Raw genomic sequence first — 19708 nt, forward strand, 5'->3', positions numbered from 1 at the left:
TTTGATGGGGTAAATTGAATTGGCCAGGTTCAACAACGTCCCAATTAACACCGGGGGAAGGATGGCCACACACCTAATTTCCAATTAGAAAAATGCACACGTAGCAAATGTGGCCTTTTAGTTCCCACAAAAATGACACATCCATGCATGTGGGATATCACTGCACTCAGGAGATGTTGCTGAACACATTATGGGGTGTCGTGTGACAGTGGCATATACCAGGAGCTGTAAATTCATACATAAAGTAGGTGTGTGTGGGAAAAATACACACACAAAAATACTACTGCAAACTTTGAAAACATGCTGGTGGTAAAATGTGTGCATGCAAAGAGTTAAAATACCAGCATTTAAAATACCCTGTGGTGTCTAGTTTTGAAAAATATATGGGTTTATTGGGCACACTGAAATGGCCCGACTCAAAGATGTACCAAATAGGGCATAGGCAGTGGATCCCCAAATGCCAAAGTTCAACATTGAAAAATGCGCATGCCCCAAATGTGGCCCTTTTGCCCCCAAACAGCCAGGCAAAATCATTCATGTGAGGTATCGCTGTACTCAGGAGATGTTGCTGAACACATATTGGGGTGTTTTGTGATAGTGACATAAACGAGAACCTTTTAATTCATACCTGAAGTAAAATGTGTGTGACAAAACAAATGCAAAAAAATGACTACCACAAAGTTTGACAAAAACTGGTGGTAGATATGGTGCATGGAAATAGTTAAAATACTAGCATTTGGAATACCCTGGGCTGTCTAGTTTTCAAAAATATATGATTTGATGGGGTAAATTGCATTGGCCGGGTTCAAAGATACCCGAAATTGCACATGGGGGGAAGAATTACCAGATTTGGAAAAAATGGCTTTGAAATAGCAAAACGCTACCTGTACTTATTGCCCCATAATGGGTAGAAAAAAGCAAAAAAACATAAAAACATTGGGTATTTCTAAACTCAGGACAAATAGTAGAATCCATTTAGCAGGTTTTTTCATTACCTTTTATAGATGAGTAAAAGATTTTTCAACTAAAAGTTAGAAACAGTCATTTTTTTCTAAATTTTTCACCATATTTTATACTTTTTTTAGTAGTAAATAATATGATACAATCAAAACAATGTCATCTAAGGAAAGCCCTTCTTGTCCTGAAAAAAACAATATCTAATGTGTGTGGGTTCAGTAAACGGGAAAGAAGAAAATTACAGCTAAACACAAGCAGCGCAGAAATGTTAAAAAGGCCATTGTCACGAAGGGTACAAAAAGTAAAATCAGCCTTTGTCACGAAGGGGTTAAACAACAAAACTTCACATTAAAGTATAAGTGTGACGGTGCTTGTATGCCCCCATAGCTTACACAAGCCTGGAGCCATATGCATCCATTGACTCACTTGGCTGTCGAACATGTTAAAAATATTTTATGTTAACAGTTGTCAGCATAGTAATTATTTTATTATATATCATTTGCCGTCGGCATAGTAAGAATTCAAAACATACTCAACAACTGAAATGGTTAAAAATGTTTTTTTTTATTATTATTATAATCACAAGTAAACTGACAGACTTGTGACGTGATAGTTGGGGAGCAGAAGCAAATATTAAACATAAATATACATAAAGGTGTATTACATATACACACAAAATTTTTTACCAACTCATTAAGCCTGTGTTTATAAGAAGTACTTTGACTAGCAAAATACTACTGAATATGAATAAAACACTGCCCCTAAAATAAAATGTTTCGGTTGTAAAGCACACGGCACCGGGTCGGGGTTCCATTTGTTGAAGGCTGGAGATTGGCCTGGCCGTTCTTCGTGCTGCAGTGATTCGCTACCCCCGAGCTCCCATGAGCATACAGAGGAAGTTTCTGGGCGTCACCTTCCTCCTGGCAGAGGAGAGGCATTTGGCCACACCTACTTCCTGCCTACTCAAAGGCCATCTAGGCTAGCCCCTCCTCCATACAAAGCCACTCCCCAGGCGAGGGAGAGCTATGCCAATGAGAACACCGCTTCATTTAAACATGCATGTGCTTTACGTTACAACATATATCATGTAAGACGCCATCATTAGAACTTACTGTGAGTTACTACGATCCTCTTTATGAATCATCTTTTATTCACTCTCTGAGGCTTTTAAGTGAAATCAAATGTAAACCACATGGGTTTTCTACTTACCAAAACTCAGATCTGCTGCTTTGTCCCACATTTCATAAGTGGGTTTCCTCACCTCACACAAGTTTTTTATCTTGTTTACATTATAAAGCAAAAAAATAGTGACAGTGAAAAACATACCTGCAGGTCTTCTTGCCATATTTAAGATAGCCAGCTTGATGGTTAGGAGTTTGATAAGAAGTGGGCATTTGTAAAATGCTTGTTCACTAGAAGTTGCTTGTACTCCTTAATATTGCAGCATTGTCTGAATATATATATATATATGGATATACTAGGATGCTAGTGAAATCTTTGATTGGTTAGTTTTCTTTGGATCATACATTTTGTCACACATTTTGTTTTTTCAAAAAAACATGTTCACGGATTACCTGCGTTATTACACAATGAGTGAGTGGTTAAATGTATATTTGTGTTTTGTTAACAGTTTTCATTGATTGTCCTGATGTTTACTATTTTAGGCAGTGTTCAGAATGTGATCAGGCTGGCAGCAGTGATCTGGAAGCTGACTTTGCCATGGAAACTTTACCTAATGGGACCAAGAGATCCAGACGACAGATAAAGGAACCTGTCAAATTTGTGTCTCAAGATATGCAACAAGACACCAAAAAGACCCCTCTGAGAAGCACAGTAAGTTTATGGAAAATGCTTTAAAACTTCTACAATGCGCTAGGCTGTTGGCAGACAAAACTGTAGATCATATAGAGGAGGGTTAGCCAAATGGTAGTCGGCTGGTACCTCTCAAGATCTTGCTAAACCATCAGCAATATTTCCTCCAGGGAAAACACTGAGAATTGTGGTCTTCGGTACTCGGCGGTTAGTGTTACAGAAGAATGATTCAAGTACCTACAATACCGTACTCACAATTTGAAGAATCACTGTTAAAATGATTCTTTCGGTGGTTAGTTACAGCAACTGTGATAAAGTTCTGCTGTTTGTTTATGTGACCGGAACATTGATTTTTTTTTTAGTCATAAATTATAAGTTCTTTCCTATGAATGTGTTAATCACAGAAAATAACTTTTAAGAAGCTCCTTGCCTGTTTTGCAACAACCAGTTTGTTATATCGTGTGACTGATAACCCCCCCTAAAAAAGTAAAAAAGGCACAATTTCAACAGAATATTGTTTCCTAGTCCCCCAACCTTATCATTCATCTACAATTTGATACGTGCAAGCCAGGTAGGACTCTCTTCCATCAACCCATGGCAGGTTTTAATTGCCTTAGATCCGGCTGCTGTATATGTCAGCGGATAAGGAGATACGTACAGTTGGCTGTTGTCTTTACTGGCATACCCAGTACCACTCACTATTGTGAAACAGAAACCAAAATCCTGAAAGTTGGTGATCTGCTTTTTAATTAGTGGAAGCCATCTTATTTAAAATGACTATTGGGTTCTTATCATAAGAACTTGCTTATGTACAGCCGTGTCACTGTAGTCGTTAAAAATATCTTCATGTTTTATCTCTGTATTCTACTTTCTATTGATCTGTATTCTAAGTACCCTTTGACCCAATTGAAATAGCATACAGCATCACAATTTTAAAGGATCTGTAATAGAACCAGAATGAGTTTGTAAAGGTACTGTTTTACATACGCTGCTGGATACACTAAATACAGCACTAGAAATATTAGTACTAGTACTGTTAAAGGCTCAAACCTTGATCGTAAATAAATCTTTATACATAATGTTTGCCTTATTAATGATAATAAAAAACCAGGTACTGCAATTCATGTTAGAAAGAATAAAATTGGCTATCGTTAATGATTTCTATAAGTGGAACAGCACCTTTAAATGGGTGGATTTCAGATTAGTAATCCTTTGTATTTGTTTTACAGCTCTCATATGGTTTACATAGCTGGTATGACATAGCTAGATTCATTTTGCCATGGGTATACAGGATAAGAAGCCACTGGCTCTTGAAATATTCCCTTTTTTCTCATGCAATCTTGGCTTTTGCTGACTGGTATTTATTTTGTAACGATTCTATTAATCTACCATCCAAGTTTATATAGAGCAGAAATGCTGTGCTCTGTTTCTCGTGTGAAATCAATAACAGTAAAAGTGAATCACTAGACCACAACATTGCTGTACATAAAGTGAAATAATTCAATTTATTTTAAAATTTAAGTGGAGTTAATAGGTTTTTCCTTTCCCAGAGATCCGAATGCATTTGTGTGAGCTGAAGGACTGTGCAGTTTTTCCACATCTGTTCCTCTGGGATTAAAGAATAAGCATTTATCTACATAAGAAATATTGCAGGAGCAGTGGATGATTTAAGTGGGCGATTTTAATACCATCCTTTCATGGTGCTATCTTATTTTAACCTATCCATAACCATGTCAATGCTCTGAGAGATAAATCTATACATAAAATATTAAAGGGATCAGATAATACACTCATTGCATCTAACTGCATGCAGCGATGGCCCTTTTTGATGGTTTTCCTGTTTAATACCAGCTGCGTTACTGGAAGGTTGTAATCCTACCTGGGAACTCTCCGGATGAAGCGATTATTTTCTGCAGCTCCAGGTCAGGGTCCTCTTTTTTTCCAGGCTGGAAGAGCTGTGTTTAGCCACACCTACTTGGGTTAGCCCACCCCCAAGCATTGCTAGCATAATATGGCTGTCGCTGCCCCGGCGGCTGGCTGTCGCTGCCCCGGCGGCTGGCTGTCGCTGCCCCTGTCCCCTTGTGAAGTCGCCCCCAGCAGAGGGAGAATTTCAGGTAGCCTGCCCTGAAAGGTCCCCAGATATTATTGTAGCCAGCGAGGTGCCTGCTGCACTCGATCAATAACCTCGCTGGTTGGCCGAGGGTGGCAAAAGTGGTCCGGCAACATAATGGCTGCCTAATGACTACAAATATTTAGAATCATGTTTGTCAAGCAATTTCATTGTACCAATGCATTTTGAGTTCTACTTGTGGTTGCTTGTTATATAAGGCACATTGGGGTTATGTATAGAAATCAATGAACTGTTCCTGCAGATTGGGCTTTTCCATTAGTTGCTCCGATAATATGAACTCTTTTGAAACTTTGCACTGGAGTCTGTCTAGCTCCATAACCCTCATTAGATATCTATATTTATTATGTCATAATCTATTGAATACCAACACGTTACGCAAAGTTGTACCTTTTTTAAATACAGCCTCTAGTTACCCTAGTCCCCTTTGCCTGTGCATAGTCAATAAGCAACCAGGCAGTCATATATATGAGTGGGCCTAAGTGCCTACCAGATTTCCCATAATGCTTAAGTTTCCATGTAGTACCCAGCTTAACTTACTGTAGGTATGGATGCAGCCTATCTGAGCTCTAGAGACACGTACAGTGTAGTATAGACTTGAGATCTTAAGTTTATTGCTAAATATTAATATTTATTATTATAGTATTGCTACATCCTTACGTCAAGCTTGATTTCATTATTTTACCAAAGACCCTTTTTAAATGTTCTTGTCAGAAAGGCTCAACAAAACAAAATACCCCTAATACATTCAGGGGTTATAAAGCATACCTTCTGTTTAATGATGTTTCCCGCAGCATTATTGTCTTGAGGAGGAAAAAATCAGAATGTACTAAGTAACAGCAAGCATTATTTTTCTCATGAATTGTAAAGTACTACATTAATATAGCCAAAAGTTAATAATAAATATCTTTATCACTCCATGCATTTTTAAATGGTGAAGTTTTAGATTAATGCTCACTTAATAAAAAAAAAAAAAATGAAGAGAATACTAATAATTTTGCTCCATTTTTACTGCGTGATTTAGCTACAGGCTGTGAAGAAGAGAAACTTTCATTATCAACTTTTTTAAAATTTTGTTTGTTTTGTATTTTTTGTATAATGCACTCCTAATGAAGCAGAAGCGAACTACGTGTATAATAAAAAACATTTTTATAGACAGAGGAAATGTGATGGGCTTCATATCGAGGTATGCTCCTTGCTTTCAGTTAAGGGTGGTGGGGAGGAGTTAAATGGGACCGGTCTCCAAAAACTAAAAGAATGACTTCACTTTACTTTTACATGCAGTAAAAGGCACTAGAGTCCAAGTAATTTGAACTCCAATATGCACTCAACATCAAAATAGGACTAGAGTGCACCTTAAACAAATAAGACATAAATATTGCATTATTGTCATTTTTGTTTATAATTAAAGGAACAGTGATTGGTCCTGACAGTAATGTAATATAAATTAATTTTATGGAAAATAAGGCCAACAACACTTTGTGAAGGTGATGAGACTTGGCCGTTAGAAGTTTTGTTAATGCATGAAGACTTGCATTAGAGAGAAAAAGAGTCTTATTAGTATCTTAGTCCTTTCAACCAATCGATAAAATTCAGATCATGCTCATTGACCAGAAAATCCACACATGAGCGAAAAAACTAATGGCAGCCCTCTGTCTTATGTGAAACAGAGCAAAAAACAACACAAAAACTCAAACGTGTATATAGTACATTTGTCTAAAAATATTTTCCTTTGAGCTGAATTTAATGTAAAAGCCACACTGCATCTTTAAAATTTTCTTAATGGCTTGCTCTTTTACGTGCCATTTTCTTGTCCTTTTTTTGGTGGAGCTGATGGTATATTTTCACATACGGTTATTATTTTTTTATTTTTTTTTTATGTAGCAAGGATGGAAAAGGAGTGAAGCTGGACTCGTACTATTTTCCAAAATGGACAATGGGTATTTAGTGACATATTTTTAAAAACTAGGACACGGTAGCAGTTGCTACCTTTTTCATTCTGCTTATACCAGCAGAGTGTTCAACATTTGAAATTAAAAGAGGTACTGCTCAAAGATTCAATATTGACAAAAGCCCTTAGGGCGAAAGCATGTTTTTAAACACGAGCACTGGACTAGAGAAGGCAGATTAAAAATGCATGATAAGCACCTAGACTAGTGGTGTCACTCACTTTAATAAACATTTTAATAAATATATAGATATATATCTATATATATATATATTATACACAACACACACACTTCTTCCTGGCCTACATTTGAATTATTCTAGTATTTGCACATCTGACGTGTCGACACATTCCTTGTCCTGAAGCCTATATACAATAATGATTTGTTTGGCTTTCTGTTGTGTTGTATGTGAGAACTGGTATTTTGCTTATTTATATTAAACTACTGCCTTGTCCTGAAATATTTATGAAGGTAACTTTACAGAGGAATAAATAATGTATTCCTGCTTTGGAGTAATATGGGATTTCAGTTAGTCTTCATTCAGGAATTGCGACTAATGTGTGATTGGTCTTGTTTTGGTTACTGTCATAACTGGACAATAACATTAGAATAACTGATGGTTTTCGCCACTATGAATCTTTGATGTCATAGCTCCTTTTTAACATCATAGAGACGAAACTAAAATGGCTGACTTTCAACGTAGAAATGTTTGTCGTATGGTTAGAGTACCTGGCGGCTTATATATAGAAATTTATCCTTTATGAAAGTAGTCAAATTTACCCAAAATAACAAAGAAATCTAATTACTTTGAATAGATGCAGATTTTATAGATACTGTATATAAGCAAATATTTTAAAATGTCTTTGAAATGGAAGCACGTTTTATTTAATGTTTGCTATGTACTCGGACGGTTGAAAGTGAACATGTATTTTACATCTTTTTTAAGGTGTATTTTTGTTACTGCTTTTTAGATTATTGTACATTTCATGTTCAAGTATTTCGGTCATAAAATTTGATTTAAAAGTACTGGAATTCTCTTGGCTGCACTTTGAAGTGGACAGTAACTATGACTTTCTAATGTTTGAATACATTTTTTTTACGTTGCGTTACTACTCTGCAAGGGTATTTGCCGTATAAAATTATTTTTTCACCTTGTATATTGTCATTTATAAAGTTATATAACCAGTACTTTGTGAATTCCCTCCTTTAACCTTTAATAGTGTCCTATTTTCACACCTTGTAGAGATGCCAATAATTCACAAGCTACGCTTTCTGCTCTGATTTTGCCAATGTTCAACGTTTATCTTGCAGCACTCTCTGGTCTTTAAGTGCAGATTGTAACTTCTGATGCATGTTGACTTAATTCTCGGCCTCATTGATTTGATCTTTAACTTTTTTTCCCCTTTGAGATAAACCTTGAAGAGCATCTTGTAAAGAAGAGGACACAGTGTCTTTAATAGGTTTTGTTATAATGAATTTAAGTCAGGAGGGTCAGTTATCGTCAAGGTTTATAGATCAAGAGGGCTCATTTGTACAAAGACAAGAAAGGTCAAGAGATTTAAGTTTAAATCATGTATTTGTAGCATTAGCCTAAAATCGTTTGCCATTTCATCTTTTTATTGACATTTACTTGTACAAAGCATGCTCCATTTTTACTTCAATGTGTATCTTATAGCATTTATTTTTATTTTTTTTTTAATTTATTTATTCAGAAACACTGCTATAGAGGAAGAAGGAAAAGCTCTCAGTTACACTTTGAACAGTCTGAAGACATCAAGGAGGAGAAACCAGCAGCAGATGCCACCAGACAGCCCGAGTTACACCATGAACATTCTCAACGAAGTGATCTTTTGTCGGTAATGTGAAAATCTTTGCACATTTCCTAAACTAATAGCAAGTTGTGTAAAGAGGACTTGTATACATAACCCTGTGTTTGTATGTCACCAAAAGCCAAGTGACTGCATTATTTCAATGCTGGAGCTACATTACTTAAATAGGGTGTCTGCTGCTAAATAGGGTGTTTGCTGCTTAAGTCTACCAGAAATGGTTTACATTTTTTTGTTTAATCTCATTGCTGCTAAAGGCACTATCATTGTTAAGATTACCTGCCTGCTATATGACTGTAGGTAGGTAGGGTGTGTTTTGAATGTTTAATAAAAGTTTAAAAGGGGAAAAACATCAATTTCACCGAATATTCCCATACAGAGAACCAAATGCCCATTATATGCAGAAGAGCTGATGATCTGAGTTGCCCAGATTATGTGTGTATATGGATGTCTATATGTTACTCATATGCATACACACATATGCAGAATATATGATGCACATCTATACATTAACCTTTGTTTAAATGTGATGTTTTCTTTATGCACTGGATTGACTGGCTGTTTTCATTACATCTAAATAAAAAAAAAATATTGATTTGTTTTCTTGTGTAAGCTTATTTTTTCCCTTAGATATGAATAGTAAATATTGATATGGTGTTTCAATTATTTAAATTATAAATGCAAATATTAGAAAGGGCCGCAAAAGCCTGACTTTATATGTTTGCTGCTATTTCATTCATTAGCTCTTTAAGCAGGGATTGTCCGTAACACACAGAGATAATATTGTGGTTCCTGTAATGGTTAGATGGTCGTTTCTCCCAGACCTATAATAATAATAATAATAATAAAACGTGTTTGAGCTATGTGCCAGCAGGACCAGCACTAAACAGTCAAGCCAAGGTAGACAACCACTTGTTTTATAGATATGTATAACCATTTTTATAGATATTGTGTCACTTTTACATCCAGAATGGCTGTTTCTAAAGCTCAGTGGCCCCTTGAGGTTTGTGATGTATCAGTTTATGTATATGCGTTACTTTAAGTGTGAATAGAAATCTCTACTTGTACATAGACAAAAACGTAACCATCAAACTGTAGTTTTCTCATCTTTTGTCAAGAAATTGCTCTAATGCTTTAACTATAAAAAGTGTAAGATACATATTTGATATGAAGGCACTATGTTCAGCCATAAAGTTGCTAGCCTTTTTACCTATTTAGGCGGTTCGACAAATAGACAAGCTGCTCAGTTCCCCATCCTCACCAGCGGCCTAACAATGTGCTTTTGGCTGGAATTTCCAATGCCATTGTCAGCAGTCTACTCCATTTAGGAGCCCTGCCAATGATCTGTGAGACCACTGATTGGAGTACCTTGTATTGAAATTATACACAAGATCAATTAAAACACAGAGAAGGCTAATATGCCAAGTAAATCTTCACTAATGTTGAAGTAAGTTAAATTCAAATAAAGGGGCATCTCTGCAGTTGTATTATTCTGATGTACATCTTTGTTAGATGTTCAGTTATTTCACATTAATATATTTATAACTAAATTTTTATGCTATTTGTCTTATTGTTGGGAACATAAATCTGTGGGTTTGCAGTTATTAAATAGCGCACATCTTAGATAAACAATGACCTTAAAGTGAATAAACTCAACATGTTACAGTAGAACTTCAAAAGTTTGTGGTGCAAAATCAATTGCACTAGAGATGTAGATCCCAAAAACATTTGACATGTTTTGCAGCGTTTCCCCAAAGATGAGTAAACTAATGCAACATATTACAACTGTTTCTTTTGGATTCCTAACCTTTGGGAAAGATTGACAGTAGTTATAAAGGATAGGACACACTTAATGCAAAAATATACAAAAAATTGATGGTAGATCACCAAGAATATTGTCCTCCAAAGCAACATAAGTTTAAACGTGTACAATATAAGGTGATAACATACTAATATCCATATAATACCTATGTTTTATTTGTCTTTCGCTATCTAAGTCTATACATGTGCTTCTGGAATTTACTCTTCTTCCTTCTTGTTTTTTTTTTTTTTCGTTTTTTTTTCCCCTGGAAGTGCAAACTATCATGTGATACACAACTTATGCCTTGTTTATCCGTTGTACACTTCTGTGGCTTTTGAGGGCATTATATATATATAACTGGACAGACAGTGGTAACATCTTTACTATGTGCACGCACACACAGTTTAAATCACAATAGTAGTAAAGCAACCACTATTGGGACCAATTTGACCCAAGCATTTGCAAGTATCTACTCAAATAAACATTATTGTTTGGCACATTTTAAGCAATAAATAGAATGAATATGCATTTGGCTGTATTATAATGAGCACCAGAGTGATACTGTCTATGCGCTTATGGCATAGAACAAACAGAATTCCTGTGAAATGGCTTGATAAATATTTGTTGAAGGTAAAATGGTTCTAATTGCTACCCGGAATATTGCAGAAAAGTTAAAGTTGGAAACATCATAAAACTTTTCCATTCTTAATATACTGTTTAGAAATAATTGGTATGGCAAACAGAAATGTCTATCAGTTTTTTGTTGTGCATGTGCAGATTCTTTCCCCAAACAAGTCAAACTTTCTAATCAACTGCTATTATGTTGCAGTTGCTCTGTTTAATGCTCTGATAAATAAAAATAGTTTTCGCATAAAGGAAAATGTTACTCGTAAATTTGTCATTCAGTTGAAAACGGTCTAAACTTTTGCTTTCCAATTTAGAAAACATCTGCCTTTTCATTAACCCTTACACTCCGAGTTGAGTTCTCGTACACATTACTAGTCGCAGTGCTGAGGTGTGATCTTTAAATGAGATTGTGAGAAGTCAGTTTAAAGAAGTATCGAGTGGCTTGTTACTTTTGTAATTGTCACATTAAAAATACCCACGCTTAGTTCTATGCTAGAACTCTTAAAGGAGATCTCCCACCATTTTTTATTACTAGTATCGGATTAAATTTTTTTCAAAAATATCGTGCCGTTTTCTTTTTTAAAACCTTTTTTGCAAAATTTAGTTTAGACTTCAATCTTGAAAGCTTGCATTCCATTATACTTTAGCCAAAAAAGGTATAATGTTTACCAAATTTGCTCTTAAATGTGTTTAGACAGCAGTATATTAGCCATTTGTATGTGTTCTAGCTCAGTTATTTTAGCCCAATACAAAAATCACCCTGACTCCTCAACGATACTGCTTGTGCTAAACAATAGAATTGCTTAGTCTTAATCAGCTGGCCAGACACTCTGACTAATAAAAGTCTGTGGATGGACATACTTCGTTAACATTACCATAAAGAATGAGCTCAGTATGGTGTTTGTGCAGCTGAAGCCATCCACATGAATAACAACAATGGCAGCCTCTAGGTCTGAGGATAAAGGAATCAAAATGTATACAAAACCAGGTTCTTTAATGCTAAACTAAGTTACTGTTTATAGCAATGTATTTAATACTCGGAGAAGAATATTTTTTTCAATGTGATATATTTTTATCATTTCATGCGAACGCCCTTTCCCCTAAAAGGGAATTCTCACAGTAGTTTTTGAAATACTTGTATCACTATTATTCTTAAAGTATAATTTTTGGTTTCAAAATGTTTACATAATTCAATGTTCTTGGTATCTGTTTTTGCTGCAAATGTGTATTCTAGCTCTATTATTCTAGACCATTCTTCTAGACAAACACACAGGTTCTTATTATACTGCCTTATGGTACACCAATAGAATGTGTCCGCCTTAATCACCCAGCAAGACCCCCTGACAAATAATAGTCTACAGAGGCAAGGACTGAGATAAGCAGGACTTCGTTCACATTGCCTTTAAGAATCTGATCGTTAAAGTATTGGTAATGTCACCAAAATATCACGTTCTCCTTCAATGGTGACCTACATTTCTATAGATAAAGAAAGCTTATTGGAGCAGTATTAAAACCTGCTTTTGTTGCTACACATCATACATCACTGTATGCGACAAATTGATTGCTCAAAGAAAATTTTCTATTTCAGTGGTGCTTCCCTTTTAACATACATTAAAGAGAGAAAATTTAATGAACTACACTGTTCCTTTAACCCAAATACAAGGTTATAGAAGTACTATCACGCCCAGTTTATTTCTATGATTCCATACTAATTTCATGACAAATTTCTCTGCCAAGAGCAAAGGCTTACCTTAGTGGCTCGTGGTAACTTTCTTTTGGGGTCCTAAAGAGCCACCCGGGTCTCGAGGTTGATGGTCTGTGAAGCCACTGGGACTCACCATCCCTTTAATGATGCCTCAGTGGTTGGTGCACCACCTGATGCTAATTGAGAATTCAGCTAACTGCACCAAGTGCACTTTGGGTGGTGGCACAAGGAGAAGTCCTCTGTTTAAAGGAATTGATGTAAAAATATTGTTTTGAAAATATTGTAATGAAATTATAAATAAGGACACTGCCCCAAATAAGGAATGTTTATATTGAAAAGTTTTCACTTATAAATCGAACACCAGTGGCTCACCTGGGGAGGCTTCTTTTTTTCCAGTAGACAATGGAGCTCCCTCCACTGAAGCGCAAGGCTATAGAGAAGAAATGCAGCTTTAAGTATTGGAGCTCTGCATTAAGTGACATTGATTTTTTTCCTGAGGTTAGAAAATTTCAGTTTTCCTTTTTGGTATGGGTCAACTAATGCATTTTTAGATGTTGCAGGTTTCCATTTTTCAAAAGAGTAACTTGGATTTAGTGTTTATAGATGGTCCGAACAGATTGAAGAAACTCAAGAAAGGCTGGTCAGTGCACAAAATAAAATATATCCAAATAAGAATATATTTAAGTGTTAAAAAAAATAAATACTAAAATATATATTAATATGTATGCAAAATAAATGTAATTATATGCCTACACATTAATAATCATAAATATTTAGCAGAACTGCCATATACATGTTATTTTATGTAAGTTATAGTGACAGGCAGATATAACAAACCTGTATAAGCAAAGGGAAAATTCCTACTTAGAAGACAACAGATTCATTATTCTATAGGAATGAACAGGTCATTGTTCTTTTCTTTGTTATTTTGAGAAGAGAGCCACCTTGTGACGGCATGACATGTCTGTTTTCTCTTCTATACTTGGAATCCTTTTTTTTTTTTTTTTTTTATATTTTGAAATGCAGGTTTTCTAGAAGTGTGTGTGTATATATATATATATATATGTAGTGCTGTGCCAATATATGAATTTTATTGTTAATGAGGACCTCTGTCTGATTGACATGAATTTAACCAGTTGATTGGCCAGCATTTTATGTATATATTTATGTAGTATGCAGTATATTTTTTTTCTGTAAGCTTATATTTGCCCAAGCTGTGTGCTTATGCAGCAATCATTCATAAGAAAAAAATATGTACATTAATGAATGAATATTGATATGTAGTCACATTCCAGATTATCATCAATCCTAATTGTTGTACAGGTATATACCATATTACCTATTTAATGTTTATTTCCCTTAAGTATTCTAAAAACATTTGTTGTGCTTGCTGTTGTCTCACATCACATTTTAACAGTTTCCTTGCGCTATTTCTGATGAAACAATAGTTATAACAACTGGTAATAAACAATAGTTAGCACTTAAGGCTCATGAACAGTCTGTTGGTCAATGCAGAAGGGTTGTAGGAAGCATATTAGAAGTTTCTCCTTTGACAGTAATATTCCTATGTACCTTTCACTGAAGGACGCCTAAAATTGGAGATCATTTGCATGAAATAAATTAGCTAGGCCTTTTGTGGAAGGAATAGCTAGAAACCATAAATCTGAATAACATCATTGACCAGTAAAATATTGATGTGGTTTTTCCAGTGCTGGAGTCAGTTATGGTTTTATTTCTCACTGTACAAATCTAAAACATATATATAATTTTTATATTTAAAAAATAGTATATGTACTGTCTCTATAAATATATATTTAAGCTTAAAGCAACGTTTCAGTAAATAACAGAAATTGCCATAACATTTCAAAAAGGAAATCTTGATAATAAATCTTGTTTGGTCTATCATTTCAGCATTAAATCTTACCAGATTTGTGCTAATATCTTGCTCTCTGCAGACATAAGAAGATAGTATCAATGAGACAACGCCGGATTAAATGTGTATCTTGTGTTTTATGCTTGAATTCTCAGAAAAATTAGATATTTTTTCTAGGTATAAATTTTTATACACAGAACATTTTTGGATTATGCAACAAAAACATTTAGAGAAAACACTTCACTAGTTGATTTATTATTTCTCTTTATTTCTTTTTTTATGCGTCTTTTTTTTTTTATCAGTGTTCCACAATAGTATTTGTTGTGCAATAATAAATTTTGTGTTTGTAACTAGGATTTATTAATGTTGGATTTATTTTTAACATGAACTGGCCAGTGGTGAGTAAAAATGATTACATGTGCTGGCTTTGTACGTTGTTACATCCTAAAATATACCTTGATTCTATTGTTCACCCCAAGAGAGATGAAAAGTACTTGGTTTGCTTTCTGCTTGATTGGGCTAGGACAAAAGCTTTACAACACACGTGTAATATGTATACAAAACATTGTACTATTATATTATTTTGAAACAGAAAATAACACTTTTTTAAAAAAAAAAAAGCTATTTTAAGTGATACAAATAGTAAAAATAAGCTGTGTAGGGAGTTCCCCTCTAAAGTAAAAAAATATTAAAATAGATCTCTGTTGGATTTTTTTGTTTGTTTGTTTTGTGTCTGTTGTCTAGATGAAAGTTAGTCATTTTTTCAATATTCCCCATTCTTTTTTCTGTTTATCATTTGGTTCTCATAAACCCTGTATTGATCAGACAATACAGCTAATGACATGTCATAGCGACCCATATTTATATAAAAAAAAAATCATGAACTTTCTTTTTACACCCTAATAATAACCATTAAAAAGGCAAAAGAAAACCAACAATAGGTTGCGGACATTTATGACGATGGGTTATGTGTACTGTGCTTACCATTCAAAAACCTAATTTAGTTCTTCAAATGCTTTACCTTTCTTTGCCTGAGTAAGGTCACCCATCAAATTTCCAACAGTAATTCCTGAATTCAGTAACATTGAAGTCCAAACAGCTTTGTTACACCATAGTCAAACAAGTCTATCAAAAGGGTGACTTAAAATAAATCAGTTGGTAAGATTTCGTATTCAGTTTCCTATTCACTTACTGAAGTTACACTGACATTTTTTTCTGTTGAAGATAAACACTAGTTTTCTTAGTACTGGTATGTTGGTTAAAATGTTCTATACAATGACATATACAATTATGTATTCAAATTAAACACCATGACATATATTAAAGAAAATGGCAGTGCGCTTGTTCATTGGGACATGGTTTTTATTATATGTTTTACAATATTTATGTTTTGATTATGTGGGTGTGTTTTTTTGTTGTTTTTTTTAATAGCCACTTTTATTTTGCATGATTTTTGACATTTTGTTAAGATAATGTTCTGCCTGTGTTTATTCCTACTGTAACCTGGCTTTTACCTAATCTGATCCTAATCCATTCTTGTGTATGTACTATGAGAACACAACACTGTGATCACCTAGCTTAAATGTTAGCCTATATTCCCAGGCAGAGTTATAAGAGAAAAAGATCATGAGCTGTCAAAATTTATGTGAGCGTGATGTGTTCGTGAAAATATATAAACATTGTTTTTGATATTAAAACTTGGGCAATTGTTCGTATATAAATAACTACAAAAGACACACAGACATTGTTCACATTCCAAATGCTGTCCTTCCAACTATACCCTGCTTTAAGATCTCAAATGTGATACATAATTACATGATACATAAACCTGATGAATTTATCTGCAGATCTACATTAGGTTAGTTGAACTTTTTGTTCTTAAGTCAACACATCTTAATGGGTTTCTTTAGGATTGTGTGACATTTTAAAGTATATATTTGTGATACAGTATTTTGTAGCATTCTCAATTGTATGTGTACATATTGTGATAAATTCTTTGCTCTTGTGTATTCCGAACCAAGGCCTGTTTGCTTGTACCCTTCACGTCTTGCTTTGTTTTGCAATGTAGCCTTCTTGGCAAAAAGTGTGTTCTCTCAAGGTCAACTACAGTTGTGTTTGTGTGTGTGTGTGTATATATATATATATATATATATATATATATATATATATATATATATATCACACATACGCACACATTTATGTATAAATTTGTCTTAAAGTATTATAGGATCTTAATCTAAGTTATAAGAAACAAGCACAATCTGTTTTAACTAATAACACACAAATTATTGTATTATTGTCCATATTGAATAACAAACATTCACAGTGATAAACACTAGATAAACTTGGCTTTTAGTAGAAACAGCCAAAGAGATTAGAATTCACATCGTGCCGTCTATCCATGTTAATTCTGTTTCTTTCTAATGGACGTATGCCTACCTTTTGTTATAGCAGACAATTTATTAAAGATTATAATCCCTGAGACGCAAACAGATTTGTAAAATGTGTTTATATGAATTGTAATCGTCTTTGTATAGATGAATCATATCATTATAGAGTAGGAGCAAACAGAACAATTTAATCCCTTAATCTGAAGAAGGAAAATGAATTTTGTATTTTAAATATATATTTAACATTAGTTTATCAGTCACTAAATTAATTTAGCTCTATATCTGCCAGTTGGAGAAAGGTCTTGTCTGTGAATAATGCTTAGGTTAGTTTGATTGTTCTGACAATCTCTTTTAATCCACAAGAATTTAAAAAATGCTGTTGGCATGTGTTAGTCTCCTTTACAGAAAGTAAACATTTTAACCCTTTGTTTGTTTCAGAGAACCAGAGGGCAAAAACGAAAAAGAAGTTTCATGCTTGAGGATGATAAGCCTGAGGTTGGTTAATACCAGTCAAATGCTAACATGAAAATACAAGAAAAACACATCCATGTATTTTTATTTTGCTTTTAATGTGCTTGTAGGAATGTGTTTCTCCACGAGAAAGGAGGAGAAGACAACCAATGCCATTGCATAAAAAACCTAAATCTGAGGATTTGAGGACAGAATGTGCTTCTTGTAAAGGGATTGGAGACAATGAAAACCTAGTAAGGTACAGGAGTTCTGCAAATTTGTAATTGTATGACTTTTAATAATTTTTACTGTCATCAACAGTGAAAGATATTTACAAAAATGAGTGATAAATTAATTCTGCTAAACTGAAGAGAAGTCACTGAAAAATTTAGAAAATCAGTACAACATGTTAAGAAGATAAGAGGGGAATCAATAAATCTGTAGATATATGGGTTACAGGTAATTTCTGTACAAAACATATTTTTAGAATAGCCACTATAACGATGTCAAAATGCCCTTTGCAAAATCGACCTGTAGAGAAATCCACTATTTTGCAAACTGCTCTAATGTTCTGGAGCTCAGCTATGTTGAAACCAAATTAGAGTTGCTAGTAATTTTCCTCCATGCTTTGCATTGAAATAGGTTTTGCATTTTGTTATAGTGCCTTTGCCTTCTAGTTCTGAAAATACTTGTTACCTTATTAAGTTATAGGACTTAACTAGGGTTTTCTGTACTTCAGTAAATTACATCTTATGATGGGGTTGATTTTCTTTAATATTTGTTTTAAATGCATGTTTCGTTTTGTGCTATACCTGATAATATGTTTATATTTTTTAACATTGGTTTTGTGCTATTTTATTCCCAAGCCTTGACAAGTACATTCCATTTCAAATTGAATAAATATATTATGAAATATTTGATGTGAACTGCTTTTCCCTTTTTCATTGGATGATCATTCATAATTATTGCACGTGTTTCTTTTTCAGTTCAGTATGATTTTGTGAGCAGTTCTTTTAAAATACCACTTTTATGTTTGGAGGAAGAGGTTTTCATACATATTTAATTACAAGTTAATTGGTTACCTCTAGATTTCCATTAATTTATGGATTTTGTGGAGGCGTTGTTTTTTTTTTTTGTTTTTTTTTTTTAACTCGTGGTCCTGTAGAGGTGGGCGAGCCATCACGTGTTCAGTTAAGTATGGAGCTGTGGCTAGTTTGAGCCCCTGGAGCTGGTTATTAACCCAAGGCAAACTATATGGTTTTATATGGATATGTATAGGTCATACTCAGCTTTTGATGAACAATACTGAGACCAACACTAGGGTTAACCCCTTCAGGAGCCCACCATAATTTGCCCCAGCTTCATTAGTAGAATATAAAAATGATTCATTTTGAGTCCGTTGATTAATAAGCCAATAAGGTCCAGTCAATTTTTTTTTTTTTTTTGTGTATCAGAAAAATTTCAAGCTTCCTCTGGGTTAAAAAGGAAGTTAGGTAAGCTACAACCTGACTTTTACCTATACTCATAAACAGAGCAGTTATTCTGAATCATAGAATTGCTTTCACCCAGATAGCCACTGAAATTACTGCTCTGTGGTTTCTTCAAAATGCCGTAATCCTTCAGCTGCCACATTAAGTCTAGAGACTGAAACAGGCAGCCGTGCTTGTGCAGTTATGTAGAGAGATGTTCCTTTAACCATCTAAAAGATGTGTTGGAAGAACTGTAACCTTTCCCATGATGTCCGTATTTCCCATTTAATTCTTGACATGAAATGTTGGGAAATGATTTAACGGTGGCATTTTATTTTGCTGACTTACGTTTTTCTCATTATAAAAGAAACAAAAGTTGAGCGCAAATGTTGGAACAGTAGACAGAAACCTACTTTTTATATATATATTAATAATAATCCAGTTTTTAGAAAAAAAAGTATTTAGATATATGACAAAATGACAGAACGAAAAATGCCGCCTCGTAACCATTTCTTTTTATGTTTTAATTTATGTTGTTCCTGTGCAGTAATTGCATACAAGGGAGAAATATAAATCAGCGAAGCATTCTTTCTAATTAAAAGTTACAGAGACTGTAGTCATCAGATATATGGGCTCTGCACTTGTCTCTGCTGATGTGTATTGCTAGAAATGACTGTGAAAGTGAACAATGTTCGAGTTGGCTTAGAACCCAGAAAGGTCA

At 34.3% G+C, this 19708-nt stretch overlaps 1 protein-coding gene across 1 annotated transcript in view; it reads left to right on the top strand.

Moving 5' to 3' along the window:
* Positions 1 to 19708, top strand: part of LOC149282542 (PHD finger protein 14-like) — a 120182-nt gene that overhangs the window by 33240 nt on the left and 67234 nt on the right. The window contains exons 14-17 of the mRNA XM_089498111.1: positions 2622 to 2790; positions 8559 to 8702; positions 17507 to 17563; positions 17650 to 17777. Coding sequence (XP_089354237.1) covers positions 2622 to 2790; positions 8559 to 8702; positions 17507 to 17563; positions 17650 to 17777 — 498 coding nt within the window. The remainder of the gene's footprint in view (positions 1 to 2621; positions 2791 to 8558; positions 8703 to 17506; positions 17564 to 17649; positions 17778 to 19708) is intronic.

The sequence above is a fragment of the Sceloporus occidentalis genome, unplaced genomic scaffold (genome assembly GCF_023333645.1).
Source record: "Sceloporus occidentalis isolate IW3139 unplaced genomic scaffold, rSceOcc1.0.p SCAF_113, whole genome shotgun sequence".
Lineage (NCBI taxonomy): Eukaryota > Metazoa > Chordata > Lepidosauria > Squamata > Phrynosomatidae > Sceloporus > Sceloporus occidentalis.